At 41.1% G+C, this 27,721-nt stretch overlaps 1 protein-coding gene across 1 annotated transcript in view; it reads right to left on the bottom strand.

The window, feature by feature from the left end:
- The window catches only part of SLC49A4 (solute carrier family 49 member 4), a 64,556-nt gene extending 37,026 nt beyond the window's left edge, over positions 1-27,530 (bottom strand). Inside the window, exons 1-2 of the mRNA XM_080347115.1 lie at positions 27,087-27,530; positions 8,306-8,399 (exon numbers count right to left, since the gene is read on the bottom strand). Coding sequence (XP_080203241.1) covers positions 8,306-8,399; positions 27,087-27,462 — 470 coding nt within the window. The 5' untranslated portion in view covers positions 27,463-27,530. The remainder of the gene's footprint in view (positions 1-8,305; positions 8,400-27,086) is intronic.
- Between the last annotated feature and the right edge of the window lie 191 nt (positions 27,531-27,721).

Below are 27,721 nucleotides of genomic sequence, written 5' to 3'. Positions count from 1 at the left end.
AAATAAGTCTCCAAAGCTCAGTTCTAAGATGTGTTAATTGAACTTGTTTTGGGAAGGCTAGGACTGGAGAAGTCGTTGAGTATTTTAACACTGATTAACAGGGTGGAAAGCACATTTTCACCTTCTCCTTGGCAGGCAACATAGGGAAGGGCGAGGCCATCAGCCCCAGCACGGTGCTCTGATTCTCTAAACGTGGATTTTCTCTACCAGCCTCTGATAAGCCCCTGTTCAGCTGGGAAATTAGGTTCCTCAGGGTCCAAGGAGGGAGCAGAGCTCATCTCAAGAGTCTCGTGAAGATGTTTGTTTGTTTGTTTTTCCCTGAAACGTTTACTACACTTTTCCTCCTCACTGCCATGAGAATTGACGGCTTAGTCACCAATAAAACTTCTAAACAGATGTAATTAAAAAAAATTGGTAAATCAGTTTTGCCGCTGTCTGGCAAAGTGTAAGTGGCACCGAAGCTGCTGAGAGCGCTGGGAGGCTGCAGCACGATGTGAGCACTGCAACGTGCCTCTTCGTCTGGAAAAGTTGAGTAGATTAATTGCTGATCCTAACAATTACCGCAATAAAAAGAGATCCCGGATAAAGAAGTTAATGTTTTACAGAAATGGATGGCTGGTTTTTCTTTCACATGCCTGACATTTTCATTTATTGAAAGAAGTGGATTGTTCAATGCCTGTTAATTTGGAAGACAAATAAGTTTCTATAACTATTAGCTCATTGTGGGAACTACTGGAAGCAAATGAAAGAGATCCTTCCAGTGGAGGACTTCAGAGCGCTTTTCAAGTGCTATTGAATTCAGCCTCTCTACATGGAAACAAAGCAAGTAAATACCTCCTACTCTAGAGCGTCTACATTGATGTATGATGCAAGTTGCTTGCCCAGAAAAAGGAATATGAAACCTAGCTACATTATACATTAGGAGATTTATTATACCTCAGAGAGAACTGATACCAGTTTTGTAAAGAACCACCTCCAATTTTTCACAATTGAGTTACTAGCAAACTTTAAAGCTTTTCCTTTAGACTCACAAAACTAAATACAACAAAAGAACCCTCTGTTCAGTGAAAACTTTTCAGGTGCACTTTAAGACAAAGAATTAGGGAGGTCAAGTTCATGCTTTACAGCAATTCACTGCTACTGAGTATGAGCAGAACCTGATGCAAATGCTGTCCTGTTTATAACGTAAAATAAGGCTCTATGTCTGGAAAAGGACTAGAAAGAAAGATACCTCTGGGTAAAGCAATGAATTAATCTATTAAAAATAACATTCTGAAAGATTAATTTCATGGAAACCTACTTCCTTTCAATATTTTCATTAAATTATATATTTATTCTACAAAAGCTTTATGCCTTCTGGATACTCATGGATTGAGGCTATTAGCATTTTTTAGCTTGTTTTTGATGAGGCCATTGATATGTGGCATAATTTAAAACTGTTTTTCCCCAACAGTAAGAAAAATTATTACCAGCAGAAAGCCTGAGTCACTCTGTGGTACATTATCTCCAGCAATAAAGTGAAAAAGGAAAGAGAAAAACTTTTGAAAATGTACTGTTGATCGTTTTCATCAGAAACCAGGCTCACAGCACCCACTCTACAAACCATGGCCTCAGCACAGCCCGTCACCTTGTTATGGGAGTGGACTTGGAAAGGACCACAGCATCTCCCAGGCACCCCAGCCTCACACGTTTTCTCCCACCCTTAAGGAAAACAGCAAACACATTTGCAACGGTCTGAAAAACAGTGAGTTTCAGTTTTAGACTTAAAAGCATTTGAAAAACAGAGTTACTCTGAAACTATTATTACTGAGAGCCTGCCAAGTGAGAGACGAGGATTTGCGAGGAGAGGCAGCCGCAGCCTCAGGCCAAGCCCCTGACCTCTCCATCAGCCGTCCTGACACAGCAAAGGAACGAGGTGGGGGTACAGCCAGACCCCTGGCCCTACGGTGACAAATTCACTCACGTCCTCACATCATCCCACCACGTTATTGTGTGGCCATCACAGCTGTCACATGGCTGAGAAGTGGTTTTCTTCATTTAAAGCTTTATCTAAGTTTGAAGGATGAGGGCTCATGAAGTCAAAGCTTCCTTTTGGTGTTTTAGTTTTTTAATTAAAAGGGTTTTTTTGTTGTTGTTCTTTTTCCTGTAAAGCTAACCCACTCTACAAACCCATTATTAAAAGAAGACATCTTTAAAGCAACACTAACAGAGGACACACTCATCAAATATGAACAGACCCCAAATAAACAGCATTGCTGCAAACACAAAGCAGGTAATTATATTACGGGCTAATGAGGCAAAATGTACTGAAACCTGTTATCAGAGAAAGGCACCAGGACAGGCTGCTACCAGGGCTGCCACGGGAGAAAGCTGATGGAGATTATCCAGCATAAGACAGGTCCTAAGTAGGATTTTTTTAGTAAAAGAATAGGAACATCCAGGAGGTACAGTAAATTAGGGAATGGGATAAACAAGACCTTTTTAAAATGCTTTTGCACAATTTTTCAGTGAAAGAGCAAGAGGGTTTTGATTATAATGCAGCAACTTCAATATAAATTCAATTAATATGAATTCTTTAAGGACAGAAATTAGCCAACAGAATGTCAGTCACAAGATTAAGGCAAAGAGCTCAATGTGATTAAAAATTTCTACAGATGAGGGTAACACCTGCCGTTATATGAGACTGAGCTGAAAATCCCACAAAGACTATAAATTCTGCTCCCTTCCAGCACAGGCTAATGCTAGCTGAGGCCTTGTAGAAATGCTGCCCATTAAATACTGCTGCACTATCAAACTCTTTCTGAGATTTCAGAGTTTCCTTTAATGTATCTAATGGACTTACCCCTCTAAGAGTTTACACAGATTCTATAAGTTGTTAATTCAGCAGATGCCCCCATCGTTGGGCCAGGCAGATGATACACACAGTGCCACAGCCAAAATCCAGCACAGGAGCAAGAAGAAAGTGTATATGTCACCAAAACTGTCAAGAGTCGTTCCCTGTTTCTACTAAGGCTGTTTCAGCTGAAGGAGAAGCTGATTTGGCTGCCACTCAAGCGGCAGCGCTGATGGGGCTGCTGGTGCACTGCAGGATGTGCAGCTTGGGCAGGGGCAGGTGGGACCCTGGGCAGACAGGGAGACACTTAATCACCCACCGAATCCACCACTACCATCCACAGAGCAGCAAAGCAGGAAACATTGCCACCACTTAGAAACAACTCATAGGACTGCTCTCCTAAAATAAGAGATTCGGAGCAGAAGTTAAAAGGTAAAGCCTGCATACAAAATGAAGCTGGTGAAGGTAATAAAAATAAGCTAAACTGTTAAGTTACAGGTCTATAAAGATTAAATATTCCCTATGAGAACCCACCCGTGAATATTCCTTTTTCCTCCACTTACCTCTTGTTTTGATCCTACAGATTAACCTGCCTCACGCTCTGCCCAGCGCTGCAGCCGAAGCACAACCCAGCGAGTGCCATCAGTGGCGGGTAAGAGCTCCACCTCGAAACACCCTGCCCAGCCCTCGCTGAGCTACAGTGTACAAACAGGTACGTTTATTCACCTTTTTACTCTTAGGACCACACTTTGGATTAAACACTTCTTACATTTCTCTTCCCCAGTGAGTTAGAGAGGACACAATGTGCATCACTCTCTGTCTTAAAGTTTTACAAGGAGATACTTCTACCATCCTCTCTTAAAAGGCTCTTTTCATTCCCTTTTAATCCCTCTTTTCCACAGCTGCTCCAGTTTGGAGTGGTTTTTTGAACACAGAAGCCCATTCAATATCACCAGGGCATATGAGAGTCCTAATATGTCCTTTCTTTACTGAATCACCTCTTCTGAGGTGCCTTTTCGCGGTTTTTGTGCATGAGAACAGTGGGTCATGGTCATTTTAGGATCAGGAAAGACAAATAATGAGATGATCCCATGTCATTCTTTAGGATTTCAGAAATGAAAATAGGAAAATGTGGAACTGTTAAAGAGTATGTCCAAAAAGAATTAAATACTTGATACAAACTAGGTTGCAACTGGATAAAAGAATGTACTAAAGATGCAGTAAGAGCAAATCTACAAATACCATAAAGGGAGAAGTTAATATAAATACATCTAAAAGTAGGCAAAAAATTTCCAAATCCTTAGAAGTGATATTATTAAAGAAAAAGCCCTTTTACAGGAGCTACCAATTACCTGTGTGTTGCCCGTAAATGACTTGGTAAATAACCGTTCCTGTTTCCACTGTCATTCTCCACATTATTGTTTTGTTGACTTCCCAACAAATGTTTTAATGATACTTACTGTCAAGGAGCTGTGACTCAAGGTCCTCAGTAACTACTTCTCTGTTGTGAAATCTAATGCGAAGGCCAAACCCTACCAACCCACAGCATACTAAGTTCCAATAAATTACTTAATTAATATATTTAATACAAATGACAAATTATGTTACATCCTTTACTTCCATGTCTTTAATTATCCTGTCTTTCAAAACATTTTAAGAAGTCTTACATCGCAGTCTTAAAAGTCACAGATTTATGGCTATGGGCTGATTTCATCACTTATTTCCTTCTTCAACATTTCAGTTCATATAGATTTTTGACCAATTTATTATTTTACAATCACATGTAAGACCTAAGCTGTATGTAAATGTATTCACAAACACAGAATATGAGAGAATTATGAAGTGTTATGTCAGGGGAAAACACAATCCTGATTTTGTCCATAAAAAATGGCCTCCTAGTAATGTTAACATTCGGGATAAAATAATAAAATTCTAAAAGAGCCCAATGAAAATATTCACTCAGTGAATATGAACATATTCACTCCGTGCCAAGCAGTAGTGAAAAATGAAAGGACTGGACAAAATGCAGGCAAAAAGTGGTAGCTATGCTCTTGTAACCTTCAGGGAAGGGAAGCAGGTACAAGTTCAGGAATGGTACAATTTGATAACATCTTTTTTTTAAATGTTCTATATAATTTACATAAATTATGACCTAAAAAAAGTAGGTGTGGCAGACGAAGTTTTCATAAGGAATAATGGTTCAAACTCACTGTCACATATCTGGCACACTTGACAAACCCAGAAGCGCATGGTACATAAGAAAAATTCTTTCTAACCTCCTTTTCTGTACAATCCACACATTAAACTCATAGGTTAATGGGCTGGGAAGGAAAGCAGGTGAGTAAGCGCAGATGTGTACGTGAGAAGGACTTTACTCATCCATGTATAGGACAGTTCCTCAATCTCACATGCAAGTCCATACTTTCACATTTTCACCATGCACTCCCACTTCAGCCTTCACTGAATGTATGCATTTCTGGCATGGATTCCCCGTTCGGTTTTAGGTCACACACTGGCAGAGAATGAAAATTCACCATAAGGAACAGCTGCTTCAAGAGACACGCTCAAATGTGCAATCTGAATTTCCCCTCATATAAGTCACGCACGGACATGAGCATCAAATGAACTGAAAACAGAGGTTAAGGTTTGTGTTTAAAACATGACTTGGAGAACTGGAGATAGTCTTAGCCTGGTGCTACATACTACAGCCAAAAGAATAATTACAGACTAGAAAGGAGCTTAAGAACACACTTGGATATTACAGGCCTGTGTGAGATAAGCAGCATAAAGCAGCCAGGATTAAATGTCAGTCTTAACGGTGATTTCCTCACGTCTGTGATTGCTCTGATAGGCAATGGGCTTCAGCAGCTCTCCTTAATGCTAAATTACAAGAGCTTAGGGAGCAGAGACAGCTACAAAGTAGGAAAAAACCCCTAAACCTGACAAACCTCATGAACATTCTAGTAATTTTACATATCTTAATTCTGACATAATTGTCCCATGGAAATCCTTCAGTATGTTACTGCAGACTACCCAGGGACTGAAGGAACATATTACAAAACATGCAAAAGCGTTTAAAGAAATTCTAGTTACACTGGCTTCTGAAACGTTCCAGTATTAGCTTGTGTGTGATCTTGCCCATCTGACTGGCTCTGTAATGTTCAAATTGTCATATTAATGCATAGACACATTCAGAGTAAGAGCAGAGTTTAGTGCTCAGCCAGTGGTTGCCAAGCCATTCAGCAATAATGCTCATCTCAAAAATATTTTATTTGGTGTCATGCTTCAAGTAACTGATGAAAATTGGCCTTCAGTCTTGGCCATCAAAACAATGCAGGTCACCTGGTATAACATCACACAATCTGTACAATTATTTATAATATTTCAAGAAACTTTCACTGAAAACCATCCTTTTGCTTCACACAGGTATAATTCATTTTCTGTAGGTTTGTAATCAAACTGTGCAAAAGATCAAACTACTTCCTCAGGTAGAGCTGGAATTCTTGAAAGTGTCATTTTTGGAATAGGCTAAGAAAGCAAATTTATCAGTTTCAGCTGGAGATGATGCATATTTTCATAGCATGAATAAATGAAATTAGTAACCTCTTCCATCAGGATTCTGCTCCTGCTTTTTTTGGCCTATATAGATTTCAATAAAATGTATAATCATATTTATACATCTCATCAGGCTCTATACAGTCCACTGCCTTTCTTTCCCTAGTTAAAGAAGCTGTTCTTTGAATGTTTCCCTTTAGGCATTCATTTCCTTGTTCTAGGTCTCCTTGCTGTGGTTACACTGGAAAACCTTGTTTAAAGGTGATCAGAGCATGTGGAAACTCTCCTTCCCACTCCCCAATCTCATTTGGGAATTTCTTCTCGGGTTCGTGCAGTTTGCATCCTTGCTTTGGTAAAGCCTAGGGCAGCACAAGTCTTTTGGCATAAATCATAACTGAAAAGCTACATAAGACAGAACATGTCATTACATTTAAGCCATCTGGAGCATTTAAAATATGTATGTATTTAATCCAAGATTGGTCAGAACAGGTGAACTGGATCTTGAGGACCCCTTAACATCTTGAGGAAAGGTGAAACAAGGACACAATGAGGACAGCTCTTCCCAGCCACCTTAACGGCACATTTTTGCCTTAGAAGGGTCACTGTGAAGGGCAGCACAATATGGTTCATTCAGCCTCCTCTGCTCACACAATCCTTGAACACCACATTGAAAGGGGCAACGCTAGGCATCTAACATCAGGAGCACCATGGGTGATTCCTTATACACTCATTAAGTACCTAAGAACTGAAATTGCCTCCCCTCCTACTCAGCAGACTGCACTAATTTACTAAGCCATTCAGTACATACTAACTACTTACACCTGATCTGGGCTAGTTTTACAGTCAACGTGCTTATTACATTCTCAGTCCCATCTCCTGAACCTCTTCCTTTGTTTTATCCATGGTACCCAGTTATCCACCTTCTGCTTCACACCAAACATTTTATTTTTCAACTTAAAGGTTTTCAAGTTGACTTTCAGGGTGAGCAATACTAAGGAAAAAAAAAGAACTTGCTGAAATAATACACAGACAGCCTGGAAGCTGATTAGAATTCAAAGAAAAAAAAAAACACCCATAAAAACCTTTCAAAAATAAGTTATTTTCTTAGTGCTTACATTTTATGCAAGCATAACTACTTTAGAGCTAGTGCTACTACTGTTTTTAAAGGAGAAAAATGTAGTAACGCCTGTACTGCTTCCTCCTTCCACATGAGAGACAAACAAAGTTAAGTGAACAACTAATGATCCATATTCCCTGGCTGTACAAAAATAAGTGCGAGTTCTGTACTTCCTGAGGATTCCCAAGCCCAGGATATGTTGGTGGGACAAGTGAATTGTTTGGATCATGTGATTTTTAGGAAGGAATCTGTCTCTATCACAAACTCTTTGATTGCGTGCATACAGAAGGCGTTCAGTTCAGCCACAGAGAAAGTACAAGGCTACTTTGGAATGCAGACTGGATGAGATTACATGAAAAAGGACATTTTGCATAACTTCATCTGTCTCGCTGCACAAGCCCATACATATGAGAAACATGAACTAATTATTTAACATTTGCATACAAATTACATCTTTTAGGGTTTTGCGGCATAGCTCCTTGTGTGATCTTGGGCCAGCTTCTGAATCTCTCTAAATCTCTGCTTCCTTGTTTGCAAAACAGATTAGTATTAGTTATGCAGGATGGGGTGAGGCTTCATTAACTTGAGTTTGTAAAGGGTTTTCTGATCTTCAGATGTTATGTAGAAGAAGGACTAGAAAAATCCATTGAGAAGCATGTAAGCCCATGTCCACACAACAAACATTTGGTGTATCAAATTCATATAGAAAATTTGTACTAACATTTCTTTGCAGTAGCAGCAAAAATTACATTAGCAGAGAGTATAAAATATGTATATTAAAAAAAAACTAATTCACTTACTTCTTCCTAATTTCTAGATCTGAAACTGGAACGCATCTCAGGCCAGCTCCCAATACCATGAGAGATGATGTTAGTAACACAGTTACTCGTAGACCTAAGATACAAAAAACAACAGTATTTTACAAGTCAGCAATGTTGCAAAAAAATTTACCTAAATATATATATTTGCATGTAGTTTCACAGAAGTAACACATATCTCTTCCAAATCATAAATGCTTTGGTGCTGATGTGAATTACAGTACATTATGAAATCATGTGTTATTTTCTATATTACACACCAGAATCACAAAGGCTGGTTGTTGGCACACTATCATACAGGATTGTACCCACAATCTTACAAACATTATTGGAAGTAATAAAAGCATCATCAAAATGTACGATATTCCCTTTAGAATCAGAAGTATCAGGGAATATGCTGCAGTCTGTGATCTGAAATCTAGGTAGATCCAAAGAAAAATCTAGACGTACATTCTTTTCCAGCCACTTAATGAGCACAGGCACAGCACTGTTATTGTTTTCCTTCATAATGCAGATATGCATTTCATCCTGAAGAATAACCATCTATTCAGGGTGAAAATGTGCAAGTATTTTTTTGCAGTCCTTGCAATTAGGCCAGGTTTTTGCTGTGCTCAGCTCCAATTGTCAGAGGTTGTAAATATAGCACATTAGAAAAAAGCTGCAATTGACCGATTCCTTGAATGTGTTTTTTCCTCATACTGCGATGCTCAACTCAGAGCACTTAGATTAGAAACAGCTTTATCTTATAGCCACAATTCCTTTGCCAGCAGTTTACTCGCTGCTGCTAAGGTGTTTCCATCAGCAAACAGAAAGAGAATGGTGACAGCTTAACCTCCAGAATCTTGTAAAACACCAAAATCATAAATATGTACAATTAAAAACTGCTTTATACAGTCTATATCTGTGAAACCATAAAACCTGAAACAATTTCACAGCAACAAACAGAAAATAAAGGACTTCCAATTTCTTAGTGGAATGTAATAAAAACAGTTAAATTAGGACAAACATGCAGTATCTCTAATGTTTAGGTGAAACTAGTAACTACCCAAAACACAGACACAAAAATAACAAGCCCCTGTGAGAACCCACCTAACAAACAGTTTTGATTTCCCTAAAACCGCTGATTTTCAGAGAAGTGCTCCCTCTGTGTTAATGACTCTTGTAATCAGTACAATTCAACCAGTAGTCACATTAAATATTTTGCCTCCATGTTCACTTTATGGGGATTTTAGACCATGCATTTTACTAAAATGTAATTTTAGAGGACAAGACAGCTCTTGGTGAACCGCACTCACAGGTACGCAACTCCTCGTCCTGGAAACTACACCAACCAAACCAATTCCAGCTCCTCTCTAAATCGACAGAGCCCAATACAAATCAACCAAAAAGAGGTTAATGTTATGAGTTTGCTGAAAAGGAAGGATGACTTCCTTTGGTCCGGCTCAGTCATTAACAAAAAACCACCTGACATCCCTGATGCTCTGCAGAAGTATCAGCAGCCAAGAATATTTGTTTCCTTGAAGGATTTCCAATGCCAGCCCAGATTTACTTGTCTGACCCCATGGTCAACCAGCACATGTTGCTGTTAAACTGGTTTTTCAAGTGTGCGTGTTCAGAGAAACCTAACCAAATGCCCGGGTAATGCAGCTGTTCAAATCCTGTTGTTCTTCATGTTTGCTGGGCCACCACATCAACCGTCATGCCATGCTTAACCCTGTATTACCATACAGCCTATGCTGTGGGGAGAATCATTTGTATCAGGATCGCATATGTGATGTTTTCACCTTTTCTCCTGGGAAATGAATCTCTGTTAGCATTGCTTTTGTGCACAATGAGACCTTGTACGCAACAAGAATTAGAATTTTATTGATGGAAAATTGAAACGCAAGTCTTTAAACTGAAAAATCTGAAGTCTGCCACTTGGAAACACTGCTGCAATGTTTCAGGTAAGCTGAATGTACATATCACCTTCATGTATAATGTACATATCACCTCCTTATTTTCCACCTACCAGGGTCTTCTTGAATTACATTTCACTAAACAAGGCACATTCTGCCTTTCAGGGGATACAAGGACAGAGACAGACTGGAAGGTCCAGCTCATGGGAGGCACAAGCCCTGGCCATAGCAGTAAACTAGTACTATATAGAAATTTAAGTTTAAATAACCACAGGACACATGAGGAATGTTTCAAAATAATAATTAAAAAAAACCACCTTCTATTTGGTTTTTAATTAAAAATAATAATAATTAAAAAATCACCAATCCAGAAAAACACAAAACAAGAAAAAGTTTTAAATTTAACCTGCAGAAAAGTTTCTTAAGAAAAACAACATGCAATTCATTGAAAACAGAATTGGTTGCCAAAGTTTTCCCCCGGCCCTAAGTTTAGGCTTATCTTTAATGTCAGCCTTACGTACTGAGTAATTTCAAAGTAAAATTATCAGTTAAAGCCTCATAATCATGTATGTTTGATCTTTCCAAACACACTTTGAATTCCTCATCTTAAATACTACACACTGTAATGTACCACTTCTAAATGTTTTGCTTCCACGGATTATTTCTTTGGCCTTTTTCTTTTTCCATCTTAACATGTATATGCACCTCTCAAAATTCCTTCAATAAAAGCTGCATGTTCAAAACAATAACACCAAAGTGAACAAGTAAAAGACTGTCAGACATACAGTGTACAGTGTAGTCTTTGCTAATTACACTATGTATTTCTACCCTCTAAGTACTTTCCCCCTTTATTTTGCTTTACATTTAAAGTCTCTGAATCCATCCTCCTTTTAATCTTTGTTAGAAATTGTTCTTTAATAGTATTTTTGTCATTATTTCAGCATTTTTGCTTTGAACATGGCAGTGGTCCTTAATCTGAACTGGACATCTTGCATTACTCCGAAAGGTGCATGCCAGAGCGTTTCAGACATCATGGGGACGCTAAACCGAAGTAACCAACCAAGACTGAAAAAAAAAGGCTATGAACCTGCAAAAATTATTTCTCTATTTTAAAAGATCTAAGCAATTCACACTACCCAGATTTTGAGTAGATGTAATTAACTTCATTAATTTTACCAGGTCAATGCAAGTGGTAATCAATGGAGGGGAGAGCTACAGCTTCTTAAAATCCATCATCCTGTTTTTAGTCCCCTTCTATTAGAGCTTTCCGACACATGGCTGGAAAAGGAAGAAACTCCTTTAAAGGCATTTTCTGCCAATGGAGGAAGTTTTCTGCTCTTCAGAGCCTTTCTCGTTAGCTGCTCATTCCCACCCTGCTCTTGCGGGAGGTTTCTGACCCCACAGGTGACACTGTTGAGCAAAGCGTGGCCACATTCAGGACGGCCAAACGTCATCAATAGTAACAGAAAAGTCTGAGCTAACAGCAGAAACTGTGTCAGTAATAAAACACCCTATTAATATAATTTTGGGGTGAAATAGTTGATATTGCTCAGTTTTTAACCCTCCTGTGGCTAATAACATGGTCTGCTTTACAACTTCAGGAGCCCACACTGCATTTGCTGGTTTTTATTTCTTTTGAAAACAACTCCCCCCAAACTCCTGCTGCTACTAGAGATTTAACACAAACTTTCAACCCACAACCCTCTTGCACTCTCATGAAAAACACAGACTTTTAATCCTGCCAAGACCATGTTGTACTAGAAAATCTCCATGATCGACGATGACAACAGGACACAGTGACCAGATCTGGCCTGGGACATTTCTAGCCAGCCCACTGGCTTTCTTTCCTCTCTGCTGGGAAAGCAGCTGCTGTAGCAACACCCATGGTGTGATGAACCCAAGGTCCACTACCACAGACACAACTCAGAAAATGAGCAAAACCTGACACGCTGCAATGTGGCCTCTCACCAGAGTGGGAGGCAGCAGCTGCTGGTGCCTCCAGCTGCTCCTCGGGTGCCCACGACATCGAGCAATGGATCAAAACGTGGGTGCTGCACCCCCCACAACTCCTCCAGCTTACCTTTACTACCAAGATGTTTTCAAAGTACATGAAAAGGAAATGCATTCCCCCGCCCCCATATTGCATTACTGACTTGTAGTCCAGTAAGTGATCTACTACACCCAGTTTAATAAGAAACTTAATACAAGATGTTGTACAGCTACAATGAACTCCTCATTCCAACTATTTACACATTATCAGTTTGTCATTCAGAGAGAACATGATTAACAAGTATTCAATGCTTTTGTAAACTTTTGAGATGTATGACCATTCTTTCTCTTACAAAAGCTTGACTAACAGCTTACTTTTATCAGGTTATCCTGAAAGCTCTGCACAGAGTCCCTGCTTCATCATTATCTACTGCTCCAGAAACCTTTGGATTTTAATGTAATTCTAGCAAAATTATACTAATAGCTGTGCCACTTGCTCTCACAAGATCAGTTATCTTTGTCATGATTAAAATGCACACAAAATTGCTACTTTTCTACAGAATACAGTGAACAAAACTTCTGTTGTGGTGGAAGTTAAGACTGACCGCTGCCATTAAGGACGATAAGCAGCAATCCTCTTTCAGAAGAAGCACTCTTGCATCAAGAAATATAATTCTCAAAAGAAAATAAGCTTTTCACCGAAGTAAAAAAGACTTCATAGCTGACTTGTGGTCCTGAAATCTTTCTGCTAACACATGGAACAAATTTGAAAAATCAGCATATCAGGTCTGCCTCGGATTCCACAAAAGCACTTGATTGCAGAGGGGCATAAATTGTGTTTGGAAACTCAATGGAACACAAATACATTCAAGAATAGCATCAACTACACTCAGAAGCAAGAAAAATTGGTAACCAAATAATAAGACTGCACGCAAGAGCAAACAAGTACCAGGTTGTATGTAGCTAATCAAAAGTTAGTCCTAGTTTGATGGCCAAGATGTCATGGGGTGCTATAAAGCACAGCCTGGATCTTCCTTTCTCTCTGGCTACATGATGCTGATGCTTCTGTTATTGCCCCGTCGTTTGTAAGCTTTGTTTTTAAAACAAACCAAAGCAAATTGTTTCTATCCGTTCCCTGGGTTCTATGTGAGACTAGCAAAATAGCCTCCAAATTCAACTGAAAAGGTTTAGGAGTTATATATATATATATATATATTTTTTTTTTTTTTTTCTGATTGAAAATGAAGCAAACTCTTAGCGACGTTATTGAAGCATTCTGCAAGACAGATGACAGCATCCTGCTGGTATCAAATAGTAAGAACCAAACTCTATCAAATAGGACATACCTGAAATAAATTAGACCCAAAGCTACATTTCAACCCCTAAGTCTTGTCTAGGATACAAAAAAGCAGACCTTTCTCTGTATGGATCCCACAACCCATTTCCACTTTACAGTGAAGGACTGCATGGCAAGGGCAGATTCTACTAGATATAGAGGGTCATGATCTTCAGAGGAGTAGTTTATAATTTCTTATAGATGCTGTATCACAATCTGTCAGCAATAGCCACCCAATCAACACCCAGGCTATCAGGAGGAGATTGAAATTTCTTACAAATTAATTTGCAAAATTTAAATTCAAGGAAACAAACTTTTTTTGTACAGACACAGTAGCTTCAAGTAAAATAGTTCCTGTGGTTTGATACAGACTTTCTACAGGGTCAGAAATTCAGAAGACCCAGTATCCCAGAAGAGTCTTCACCAGCGATCCGGGGGAACCCGCAGGGAAGTCCCTGCCAAATCAGGAAGAAAGGCTGGTGCCAGGAACCAGATCTGACCCAAAGATAGGGTTATTTCTGCTGCGAGAACTTGTTGGACAGATACAGCAAGGCTGTGTGCAGAACTGAAAATATGAGGGCCAACACCTGTCCCCACCTTTTTTTATGTATAATTCTTTAGAATAAAAGCATGCATTCTCTGCATAAACGTCATCACGTAAATCCTTGTAAGAATAGCACCACTCCCAAATTTTGAGGCTAATTAAGAATCTTGTAATGAATCCCGACACAACTAAAAGACCCAAAGCACAAAATTTAGCGAGCCAAGCATTTCAGCAAGACACTTGTCTTGAGGGAAATGACTGAACATGTGTAACAAGTAAAACAGATATAGAAGCTGCTAGGATGTAGTTGTGAGAAGTAAAGCTAAATATAATGCAATTGAGAATTATGATGACAATCACACAACCACTCTGCAATTCCTGATCTGGTGCATCGTGATTGTAAGGAAACCAAGACACTTAAGCTTTCACACTCTAACTGCATCACTCCCTTCTGGTTTGTATTGTAAAGACTTTTCTTGTTGTATGGTATTTTTCGTCTTCCTCCTCCCCCCACTTAACATTCATTAAAGCACATTAAAATCCTTATTTCTCTGTTCACTCTAGAGATAAACTTTCCATGCACCTGTTAGAAGGAATAACAAGTTATCATGACCATGTCAAGAGGATGTAGGGTGCTTTTGTCTCATTTGCATCAGTGAGGTCAAGCCAATACCATCAGTGGACCCATCCCATTTTAACATCCCAGCATATTAAGCGAGCACATAATCTCTAAAAATATGTCATGGAAAGTATAGCTCAATTCTTCAGCTTTCTACCCCTCCATGCTTAGTTGTTACAAACTTGATGACCCAAATTTACTCTATGGTGTCTTACAGAGTTAGCTTCACTACCAAGGATCTAACCATGGCTGGTGGCAGACTGTATCTGTAAATATAAAGCAAGTATTTCAGAGTTTGTGCAGCAGTTTTAAAGTTTGGTACTGTAAATAAACTAGTCCTCATTTAAAAAACCGAACAGGTTCAATCTGAGCTTTTGGATATATGAAAAGGTAGTTTACAGGTATTGAAGTTTCCTTCCATATGTCAGTTAAGGGGTTTGAGGCATCCTAACAGCTTAACCTCAACAATGGAAAAACAAATGGCAAAAGGTACAGATTAAAAATCAGCACTGCAAGTTTCTACAAGTGTTGTAAATTCTATTTATCAATCCAGACACTGACATTTTGTCTGAACAGATAAACAAAGTGCTGAATTGAATGGTATTTGCCTAGAGATCAAAATGCTGATTTTAGAATCAGTTTTAGACTCTTTATCTCCTATTCTTTAATACCATGTTTCTTGGCTTCAAAGGAAACCAATTATTTTAGCTGCCTATTGATATTATACATTTTACTGCAGAGAGCATCCATTTTATCTGCAACTAATCCAAGTGCAAGGAACCTCTCTCAATGGTTGCAGGGCACCTTCCAGGGAAGACAGCACGGGCATGGGGCAGCGGGACCTGTGTTTCTCGATATGCCTTATGAAATCCGGCAGGCCACTTATCTTTGGCTTCACTTTTATCTTTTTTTTTTTCTCCTCTATGTCTTGTTTATTCAGGCTATAAACACAAGGAAACAGGTACCAGTCTCATCATTAGTATTAGAAAGGCTAGTAAATCAGGTCTTCTCTTCACTTGGAGTCAGTGCAGTGTTGGGATACAATTAAAAATACAAAACAAAACACACCACTATTACATTTGTGAGAATTGTTCTTTCTTCCTTCACCCTTCCTATTCTCAGCTCCAATATTTACTGAAACATGAAGATTCAAGCGAACCATTTAATCCATCTTTGCCGTTTGATAAACTGAAAAACTATGTAATGTGGCATGCAGGTTGTATACACGTGTGCTAGTGTACACATACAGTGAGAGATGCAAACGACAAGAATAGCTAATAATGCAGTCAGGGACTAAACCTCTTCATTAGTTTTGAAGGTAAATTATGGATGCTCATTAACAAGTTGAGAGAAAGTACAAGACAACAAGCCTTCGTTCCAGCTCTTGCTGTTCTATTCCTGGATGAACACTGACAACACAAGCCCTTTGAACACCAAACAAGGGGATGGAGCTTTTCTTTTCTCTTCTCACTCATTTTGAGGACTCCCAATTGCACAGCAGGCTTAATTACCACACAACTCTCTACCAATCCTTACCTGTGGCGACTGAGGGGAAAAACAATCTCTCTTGTACATGTCTATCAGGAAAGATGTTCTGTCATTATCTTAGTGGTACTTGACCATACCGCCCAATGGTCCATGAAATTCTTCATTTCAAGAAATACAGGGGTATTTTGCTTTGCCACAGCACAGTATCAAGAAGCGACCATACAGCATGGATTGGCAGCTACACTAAATACTGCCTAGTTCATCTGCTAAGCTGGACACTAAGTAAAAAGTTTTCTCCTTTCTCTACCCCTGCTGAGAGGTGGGGAAAAAAAAGAGTGTGAGAGTCTAGTCCAAATAATATCCAGGTGGGTCTTGTGACATGTAATGACCTGGAAGCTCAGTGGAGCGAGCTTTCAATTTTCCTCTGTGTGAAGAGTTTCAATGTTACTAACTGCAGAGGGGGATCTGGGGGTTCTGATCGAGGGCAAGCTGAACATGAGCCAACAGTGGCCCTGGCAAGCAAGAGCACAGCGTTGCCAGCCGGGCAGGGAGGTGACTGTTCCGCTCTGCTCTGCACTGGTGCAGCCTCACCTGGAGCACTGTGTGCAGGTCTGGGTGCCACAGGATAAAAATGGGTTATTAAGCTACTGGAGTATGTCCAGAAGTGGGCTACAAAGTTGGTGAAGGGTTTGGAGGGGAAGCTGTAGGAGTAGCAGCTAAAATTACTGGGATTGTTCGGCCTGGAGAAGAGGAGCCTAAGGGGAGACCTTAGAGCGGTTACAGCTTCCTCACTGTAGGAAGGGCAGGCACTGATCTCTTCTCTTTAGTGACCAATGACAGAACCCGAGGGAATGGCAGGAAGATGTGCCAGGGAAGATTTAGGCTGGACACGAGGAAAAGGTTCTTCATGCAGAGGGTGCTGGAGCACTGGAACAGGCTCCCCAGGGAGGTGTCACAGCCCCAAGCCTGACAGTGTTCAAGAAGAGACTGGACAACACCCTCAGACACATGGTGCGAACTGTGGGGTTGTCACATGCAGGGACAGGAGTTGGACTCAATGATCCTTGTGGGTCCCTTCCAACACATTCTGTGATTCTACTTTAACATTAAAACACACCAGGCACTATTTAGTGTACATAGTTAATTCTAAAAGACACACTTTGCAGCACTGCAGTGGGTCCTAAATCCATTGGATTTCTTTAAGGCTCCTGATCAATTCTCTAGGTTCATGTGACTAATTAATTCAAACATATGAACAACCCCCCCACACACTTCCTCAAATATTCAAAAGGGATGGTGTTCATCAAAATAACCACGTAAACCAAGTAGTTTCTAAACACAGTTGTATTTGACATCTTGTATTCCAGAAAAGCAGCAGCACACTTGGCAAAAAGCAGAAGACCTCTCACTTTCAAAACACATCACTCCCTCAGGCTGAGTCATACAGATCTCCAGCTCTAAAAAGAGGAAAAAAAAAAATCCTCTTCTATTATAAAACTGCATGAGAAAGCTTAATTTGTAGCTTTTGAGGAAGTTGGAGCACTGATCACAAGCTTCTGCATAATTATAGTTACAGCATGGCTACAGAGCCACAACAGCACATGCATGTGAGAAGCATTAAAAAGCAAAATTATGGCAGGAAGTGCTGGAACAGCTCTGATTGTCACCAATGAGAGAAAGGCAGAGCAAGCCAGAGTTTCCCTTGCCCCAGGGTTATAACTAAAGAATTCTTTCAGAACTGGACCAGCGAGGTGTTTGGTCTGCTCAGCTGAGGTTAAACTGGGTTGCCACTGGGAGAACTCAAAACGATATTCTCCAAGAGAATTTGCACAATACTCTAAGAGAGAATTGCTGAAGCAACATGTTTCTTAAAGTTACTTCTGATTCATCTCAGCGCTGACTTTGTTTTTTAGGTGTTTTGAAACCAAATATTTTGGTTTGCTAATGTCAAACTATAAACTTTCATAACAGGGGACACTATTTCAGGACCTGCGCTATGAACTGTTTACTACTTCTGCTCTGGAAAGGCAAGCACATATCACTGGTTACATGGCTCCTTTCCCATAAGCAGGGCATTTCTCAGCAGAAAAAAAAAGGTAGAAATTGGCAATGCAGAAAATATCCAAATTTTATTAACAAGTAATGAACCTCATTTTTGCATTCACTTCAAATTATCTTTAACTTCTAAAATATAACATGGAACTAACACCTAAAAACAAAATTGGCTAAATATAATAAATAAAATTTGTTTTGTTTGCGCAATGATAATGCTGCTACCAGAATTTAGAAATCAGTAACACTATGTTAGTTCAGCACTGACAAATGAAAATGGTCTGTCTTTGTTCATACTTAGTTCCTTCTGATAGGAAAAATAAACAATATATTAATTATTTAAAAGAAACATATTCGATTTTTAAAAAATTAATCAGACTCAGCTTTTGCAGACCAAAACCCGATCTATTTTTTTTTTCTCTTTAAAGAAATTATAAACTAATAGCTAGGAATTATAAAAACAGTATAAACATACAGCTAGCAAAATGAATGCAATACAACTTTCCTAAGTACTTTACTACTTCCATAACAGAAATCTATGAGAAAGTCTGAAGAACTTCAATAACAGTGGAATTATTGCTGTAATTTCTGTTACAGAAGTTAGCACCAGCTACCTTTATGTAGCACAGCTGCCGCACTGTTAAAAAACTTATAGAAGAAAGGAGACTGGCAAAACTAAAATGTTCTTAAAACGCAGCAAGGCAGTGAACAATATAATGGTATTTTTAGTGTTTTCTGTCCCACTCCACAAAGCGTTCCGGAACGGGTGAGGAACCAGCCAGAGACCACATGCACCCCAGCATCCTGCTCGTGCCTCCATAATGGGGCCAGATGCTCATCACCACCAAACCCACGCAAGGAAGAACAGCCGTTCTCCTCTGCATCGGCAGTGCCCGGGGAGCCTGCCAGCCTGGGGAAGGGGAGAGATAAGGAAGGGTCCACAGAGCCCCTGGTCAATGAGAGGCATTGCCAGAGGGGTTGTTCAGAGGTCAGGTTGTACAGAGGCAGAAGACTGGGACCTTGTTGGAGGTAAGAAAAGGCAAAAAGGTCATCTGCCTTGAAAGAGACTTCCCAGCTCCTGGTTTTAAAAGCGCTTCTCAAGCCGGTTCACAAAAGCTGTGTTTGCTGATCTGCAGCTGAGGTGCTGCCCAGGAGGCCCAGGAGGGGTGCAGGCACCTGCCACCCCATCATTTGCTGCTAGGTACCTAAGTCATTTTTACTACCGCCTCTTGCTTGCTCAGCATCCTTCTCCCTATACTTCCTACTCATCTTGTTCCTCCACTTTTCCCATCTTGAGCACTCTTTGCCCTCCAGTTTCAGATCCTGTTTCTGCATCTGTGCCTCCCATGCTTCACCCACTACCTTGTCCATATCCCCTCCTTCTATCTTGTCCCACCTACCCAAGGGCTTTTCTCACATCTGCTCTCACTCCTTTGAGCCAAGTTTCTCATATACAACCTCTTCTACTCCTCAACAAGAAGGAGGCGTGAGGGGCAGAAGGAAATGGGAGGACAAGCTGAGGACCCCACAACAGTAAGGAGACACACAGGTGAGGCAGGAGATAGAGGAAGCAGTCAGATTAGGAAGAATTTGGGTCAAGAGAAGGTTATGAGGGGTAGTAAAAATTCATGAGCACACAACAGTGGTGGTATCAGTGCACAGCTGCCCTGGTATTATACTCTCTGCAGTCAACTTCTAAAAACTACTGTTGACAAAATATCTTCCTAGCTGGAGCTGTGTCCTGACCCAATTCTGGGATGCTTAAGTGTTTTGACTCTGTGTTAACAGCTGCATAATAAAAGGGATCTTATTTTACACTGGTGAATGATTTCCCTATTCATCAACTCATCAACATCAAGGTATAGCAAGTTACATACCTCATGCTTACTGTGCCTGTATGCTCAGTGCACCAAAACCTCAAGATAACATTATCCTCAGATAATGCAGCCTTACTATTCTCACATGAGCTACACAAACATGTTAGGGTTTTATTTTCCATAATGAAAAAGTTATTTTAAACCCAGCATGCAGTTTCCTGACATTCTTCAGTACCTGGTATTTCAAACAACTGTCCTAGCACCACGGCCCCAGCTGCAAACAGGTGTGCAAAGAGCACAGAGAGCATGGGAGTTGTGTAAAGGGTAGTAGCACACAGAGCAATGTCTGTGGAAACATGGTACAAAGCAGAGATGGGGGTGATACCATCTAACAAAAAGAGCTAGCTCCAGAAGAGGACACCTGTCTGCAGCCATGATTGATGCTTTCAACTCAACCTGGTCCACCAGGAGGTATGGGAAGCGCTACTAACAATCAAGTTAGTATCACTATGATGAATCATAGTGGCATCAAGTTAATACAACTCATCAGATTCTAATACAACTCATCAGATCTTAATTAAACCACTCCATGTTGCTAATCACTCTGTGTATCTCAAGTGGTCTTTTGCAGCATGCCTGACTCCAGCGAGGGTGGGCCAATCAGTTCTCTAATGAGTTGTCCCTTCTGCAAGCACTTACACAAATGCTCTGTGGACTTCCATGGAGGCACAGTATACAAAAATAAGCAACAAAAGCTAAGTTTGGTTCAGTCTTCCTTTTTCTTTTCTTCTTACAGTAAAGACGAAAAAGTATGCCTGTACACTCACCAGCAGCTCATCAAAACAAACTTTGTAAGATCAAGCTGATGAAATGTCTGCTCTATTGGGATTTACGTATATTCAGCCCTCTAATTGCTTCTTTCATCTTTCCACATGAAAAACAACACTTCATCTCATTCCTTCCAAGATTTGTTAGCTTAGGAAAATTAATCCCTTTCACGGAATTTGATAGGTGTGGATCAGTATCACTTATAAGACAATGAAATACACATCATCCATAGCATGCAATAGATGTTCACAGGATGAGAGGACAGAATGGGGTAGACCAGATATTTTCCCTCAAAACTTCCTTTGCATTCAGTTGAAGTGCATCACTTGCCTTTTCACCAAACATACACAGCTTTCACTTCATGTGAGTCAAGGCATTCCCTCCCTGCCTCCCTTTATTTTTTTTTAAACTGAAACACTAAGTTCACATTTAGCTTCAATTAATTCCAAGAGAGCTTTCTGCTGCTCTTGTTGGAGTTAACAAGACCTTCACCACTAACATAAATGCTACTGAGTAGAATCAGTTGTTTATGATGAAACTATTCTCTGTAATCCCACCATATTGCAGTCAAGTATCAGAAACATCATACTTTCCTTTCTCACTGGCTCCTTGCCATTCTACCCACAGCTTCATACCTCTAAGTTTGCCCATGGGTATTTCTTTCCTGTAGGCTCTACTGACCTACCAAAACTACTATGTCTGTATAAACCTTTTCCATTGTTGAAGTGTGTAAATCCTTTTAGCTTGATCTCACCAATATATTAAAGTCTCACAGCCTTACGGAGAGTCTTCTCCTAGGCATCTGTAGCTGAGGCTCACACCTGAACTTGACCTGTGAATTATCAAACTGGTCATTTTGAAATATCGGCCACATATTTTGCAGTCATGCATCTGAGATAAGAAAAGTCTATTTCTGAGATCATGACAAAAAGGAGCTGAAAATGTGTTTCTTTGCCACAAGGTGAAAACTCTCAGACTTCAAAGGTTCATGATTCATCTGTTTTTGTCCTTCTGTTAACCAAAACTCCATGTTTACAATTGTTTGGGACACGACTGAATTGTGAATACTTTCACTAAAACCTGCACGTTCTTGCGAGTGCCACCACAGAAAGTACTTTACACTGTCCATCTATTCATATACCAACAGCGATACCTATCATCAACTAGACCTGCTGTAATTTTGTTTAGTTATTAGTAACATGCTCCAATTTATATTTACTACCACATTGTCTGAAAGCCTGAATGACAGACATGGACCCTGAGACACCAAGCAAAATGGAAACACTTAAAAGGAAGAAAGTCTTCCCCATCTGCTGGCTTCACTTGACCATTCATGTTTCCACAGATGTCTGGAACAAGCAACTGCTTCCCCTTTGCTCTCTGTACTCACCTTCATACCTCTCAAAACCAAAGACATTTCATAAACACTTCCTAAATGAAAATCTAGGGGGAGGATAAGCTCACTTAAAGTCTTCTCCTTTCTGTCCCAGGGACCTGAGATGTGAGTTGGAGGAGTCCAAAGGTCGCTTGAAAGCAAAATGAGTGTTTCCAAGCATGCAGCACAAAGTGACAATCTGCAGACTTCAAACATGAAAGCTGCTATGCAGAATTCTCTTTATCCATCACATGTAGTTTATTTTGTATAGAGAATCATTATTAAGACATTTTTATATTAGTAGGGCTTGATTTAGTACTTATACTCAACATTCATGACTATTTTGTCAGACTGTATTTAAGGGATTTAACCTCCAAATTCCCAGGTGGAAGAGATAAGAACCATCAAATGTCCCAGAGAAGGAAGCTGAGAAGCATGAAATCAAGAGTTTGATATTCAGAAAAGGAATAACTATTCATACAAGTAAAAACTTTAATGGTTTCAATAGACAAGCCAATCTCCATTAAAAAAACAGAATCTGATTACTGAAGTTCTCTCTCTACTTCACAGTTTAATCACTAGACTAACAACGCTATGTAAACTTAATTTCACCAAAATAAAGTTACTAAGAATGTATTCACAACCCGTGTTAAGCACATATTATTTTACAAAAAAGGACCAAGAAACAGATTACATTTCACTATTACAAGTAACATTTCTTCAAACTCAATATAAAACTGTGTTCACTGTATTCGAAAAATTACTGAAAAATATCACCATTCTATTAAATTTGTTTAATGTAATTTAACATAAAGTATTTCATTCTTCATTGCCTCTTCTTGCTTATATGGGAACACAATTAAGACTGACACCATATATTTATACTGCTTCTAGGTCTCACCTCATAACTATGAACTTAAGTAAAAAACAGCAAACCAGATCCATAGAAGTATGTAAGCTTTCAATTTCCAGTTATATATAAGCATCCTAACACTTCTGTATGCTTATATTTACAGTTCCCAGGAAATGAAACACTCAAGGCACAAAACATCCATAAACACTCAAGCATCATGTGACAAATTGTAGCTAATTTTAATCATGTAAACAACAAGGGTCCATCCAACGGCACACTGAAGTAATTTCCCATTTAATTTCAATCTTATTGAATCTCTAAAGGTAATTATCATTTTAACAAGGACTCTCTAATCCTATTGCTACAGAAAATGCAACAGGGAAGACACATGTAGCCCCACGGCACACTCCATCTTTTGAGCTTTCTTCCCTGAGAAACCAATCAAGACAAAAACTGTAATTCTATGTATGGAGAAGGATTTCAAACATACTTCAAAACGGCACACACTCAAAAATAATGCAGGCAAACAGAATTCCTGAATGCATCCATCCCAGACCAGGGATGGGAAAGGTTACAGATGCCACCGCTGTCGCTGGTACAGCACCCAGCCGAGGAGCAAGGGAAGCTTCCTAGCTCTTGAGGAAAAGCAGGCAGGCAGAAGTCTCCATCCAGCCTGGGGAAGCAGGGAGGGGAGAACAGGAACAGGGCTCACCCCCCAAAGAGGAATTTCCAGATATGTGAGCCTTGCTAAGCATCTGAAAATGAATGTTTTTGAGAATGACAAGAGCTCAGCAAATAATACAAATTAGCTTTCAGTTTACACACCTTACAGCACATCAGCTAAACCCAGGCTTCCTCCAGCGCCTCAAAGACCCTTTCAAATAATGTGTTAACATTCTTCAAAAAAATTGCCTATTCCTACTAAGTCTGTTCAGATCTTCAAGTATGATTTTTTTTTTTTTTTGCAAATACAGCCTTGTGAAGACCATCACTACACTCCCGGTGAAAATCCACCCTCAATTTCATAAAATTCGGGAAATGCTTGTGGATCCCAGGAACGTGGGCTTAGCCAGCCCAAACTGTTTGTCACACTGCTCCTGACATCAACACCGTTCTGGGTGACTGAAGTCCTTGGGGAAGATGTCCAGTTCCCTGCAGCATCTCCCGCAGAAAATTCTCCAGTGACACCATCTACACACCTTTCCCAGCCCATGTGTTCCTCCCCTTCTCCACCTGCACTACCTGTGTCAACTGCAAAGACACCTCCACAAAAAATCCAGGAGACAGGCTTGGCAGGCCAGGTGGGAAAAGGTCACATAAGACAAGAAACCCTTAAGAGGTTAGAAAACAAAAACCATGTAACTCCTCCATCCTGGATACCTTCTATATAGAACTAAAAACCAGATAATCTAGAGCTTATTTAGCTTACTTACTAAAAATAAACACTGCTGTCCTGTCTTCTCTGAGGACCCTCCACTCCTCTGAGAAGCTGTGATGGAGCTGAATCATGCAGCCCCAAAAATGTTTCTTCTAAGTAGGATTAGTAAAATGCCTATTGCTTAATATTCAATCTTTTAATTTCTAATTAGTTAAGATATAAAACAAAAAGGTAACTAAACCCTTATAAGCAGTAATGAAATAAGAACCAGGAACACGAATAACATAACAGAAATTTGGTATGGAAACAGATTTATGTTTCAAACTATATGCTACAATGAACAACTAAAAATCAAAAAGATAAATACTTTTGGACCTCATCTGGAGCATTGTAACAAGAAACCAGACTTAACTGAGGGCAGGCAGCTATGTATAAATATGAGTTAGATATACCTCTGACTGTGAAGTATAGGGCTATGTAAAAGCAGAATCTCCTCTCAAATTCTGACATGCATCATCTCCAGTGTCATACTTTTGATACACGCCAGGTTTTACATGTTGACACTTCACAAATACGTTTTTTTCCTGACAGTTCCTTTACTAGCTAACTCCAATGACAGATGATTGAAGCCAGAGAGCAAATGGTATCGTTTCTCCATATTTTTGGTACAGAGAGAAAACTTGGTGTAACAACAAGCATTCGTACCCCTAAGCAAGTTAAATACTGCCCTTGTAAGGTCACACTCAAACAATTTTTCAGCATCAAAGCAGCAGAGTCACGCTGCTCCCAGAACATCTGTACTTCAAAGAGCAGACACCTCCCTGCAAGGTGCCACCAGCCGAAACGTGCCCCACGGGAGAGGTGGGTGGCAGCAGCTCTCCTCTTTACTCCATGAGAGACCAAATGGCAGGGCTCCACCGTCACCTCCCAAGCAAACAGCACAGCATCCCCTGTGCTAATCATCCAGACCCAGAAAACAGCATGAAACACAACGGGGCCCACACAAAATCTGCATGGTGCAAAGAATATGCTCCAGGGCCCTTACGTACTCCTCACACATAAAGACAGAGAGATGAGATGCCCTATTTAGGCTATCAACCAAAATTCTTTCAACAAGGAAAGCAACAAAGCAAGTGCGAAGGGGTAGTTTGTACCAGTATCTCCAACGAACATGGAAATTAAAAAACAAAAACATGAGAAAATCCAGAAACTATATGACTAATCACATTAAAGAATAAGAAGACACTAATGTTTCTTCTCCTATGAGTTACTTCAAATCTTTTCCAGTATTTCTTTTTGCATCTCTCAGAATCAACCTCGTAGAAAATGAAGAAATAAAAATAGAGACTTAGTTCTACAAGCACAGATTCAAGTTGAGCTTTATTTCCTTCAGACCATGAGCAGAGCCATTATCTTTGTTGTATAAAACAGAATAACTTACTTTAATTTTAAGATAATTAACACCACTATTATACAGTAGTCTAGACAGCCATTCTCAATGTAAGTCTAAATTGCTTGAGAGGAGACTGGCTGTACAGCCACCACGGACTCATTTGGAGAACCTATTTTCAGCCCAATAGGTTTTATTCCCCCAATGCCTCTTCAGTTTTAGGAAAAGCAAGTCCAATTTCTAGACTCAGGCCTTCTCAGCTGCCCGCTTTCGCTTCCTCTCCTCCCCTCCCCACAAATGACCTATTAATTCCTTAATAAATGGAACATGTAGCACTTAACATCAGGAGCCACAAGAATACACAAGCTCCTATCTCCTGTTTAGGGGCCTGTTTAAACAGGAATTAAGAGACTAAACGCTTCTGTGGATTTAGGCCCAAAAGCTCAAATCTGCAAACACAGGTGCTTGACCTTGTGGAGCAATGACCGAGACCACAGCCAAACTGCACAGGCCCTGGAGAAGTTCTCCAGAGACAGGCACCAATTTCAGAAGTTTGCCACAGAGACACAACGGCCCGAACGCAAATTAGGAAACTCTACCTTGTGTTCATCTTCTGAAACCCTGAAGTGCAACTTCTGGTTAGTGTTTTCTATATTTGCACCTCCCTAACACAACTATAAGCAAGCCTCTGACTTCGTGTCCAAGTCCACTTTTAAAAATGAAGTATTTCCTTCAAGACGAAGTGGCCGCCCTGAGCACCGATGTTACTCAATCCAAACATCAACAAGGATGTTTGTTTCACTGCAGATTACCAGGAAACACGACCACGTCCAGGTCAAACACCCGCATGGCAATGCCAGGCTGGAGCCTATCTCCAGACCCACGCCTCAGTCACCACCTCAGATGCCATAATTCCTCTTAGCTTTAGGAACAGCCTAAGTACCTTCCTTGAGAATGGCCTTTGATGTGCCTTTGTTTGAGCACTGTACCGAAAATAGCACTCATGATGCCTTTAAAGTATTAGTCACCCCCGTTTAAGGCCGAGGCCGCCAGCTCCGAGCGCAATGGGCAGCCCTGGGCCGGCCAGGCCGCCCCGCACCGGGACACGGACACGGTGTCCCCGCCTGGCCGGGGGGAGCCGCAGGACGGGGCGGAGAGTCCCGACCCCCGGCCCCGCCGCCCCCGGCCCCGCTCACCCTTCTTGTCCATGAGCCACATGAAGAAGAAGCAGGGCGCGAAGCCGATGGGCCCCCAGAAGACGAGCAGGGCGATGTCCCAGCCGCTGAAGCCAAAGGCCAGGCGGGCCGAGTTCTGGATGGGGCCCCATGTGTTCCACAGCAGGCCCTGCGCGAAGCCCAGCAGCGAGAAGAGCAGCAGCACCAGCCACCGCCGCCCGTACACGCGGCCCGCCAAGGGCGTCAGCCGCCGCACCGGCACCGGCACCGCCGCCGGTACAGCCGGGCTCCCCGCCGGCCCCCGCGGCTGCGGCCGCCGCCGTTGCTGCTGCTGCTGAGGCGGCGGCGGCGGCAGGAGGGGCTGCCGCTCCTCCGCGCTGCTCCAGCCCAAGCCCATCTGCGGGGGCGCTGACGGGGGCCCGCCCGGCGGAGGACCCGGGAAGGGACGCCCAGGCTCCAAGCCCCGAGCGCGGCGGCGCTGCCCCGGCCCGGCACAGCCGCATGCGCGGTCGGGGAGGGCCGGCGGCCACCTCCTTCCTCCGCCGGCGAGGGGAGGAGGGAAGCGGCGCCGGGGAGGAGAGCCGGGCCCGCCGCCCGCGGGGAGGGAGCCGAGCCGGCGGGCAGCCGCAGCCCCGCCACTTGTCGGGGCGGGGGAG

Source organism: Nesoenas mayeri, assembly GCF_963082525.1.
Source record: "Nesoenas mayeri genome assembly, chromosome: 6".
NCBI classification, from domain to species: Eukaryota; Metazoa; Chordata; class Aves; order Columbiformes; family Columbidae; genus Nesoenas; species Nesoenas mayeri.
Note: the sequence above shows the minus strand (reverse complement) of the source record. Positions and strands in the feature narration are given on the sequence as shown.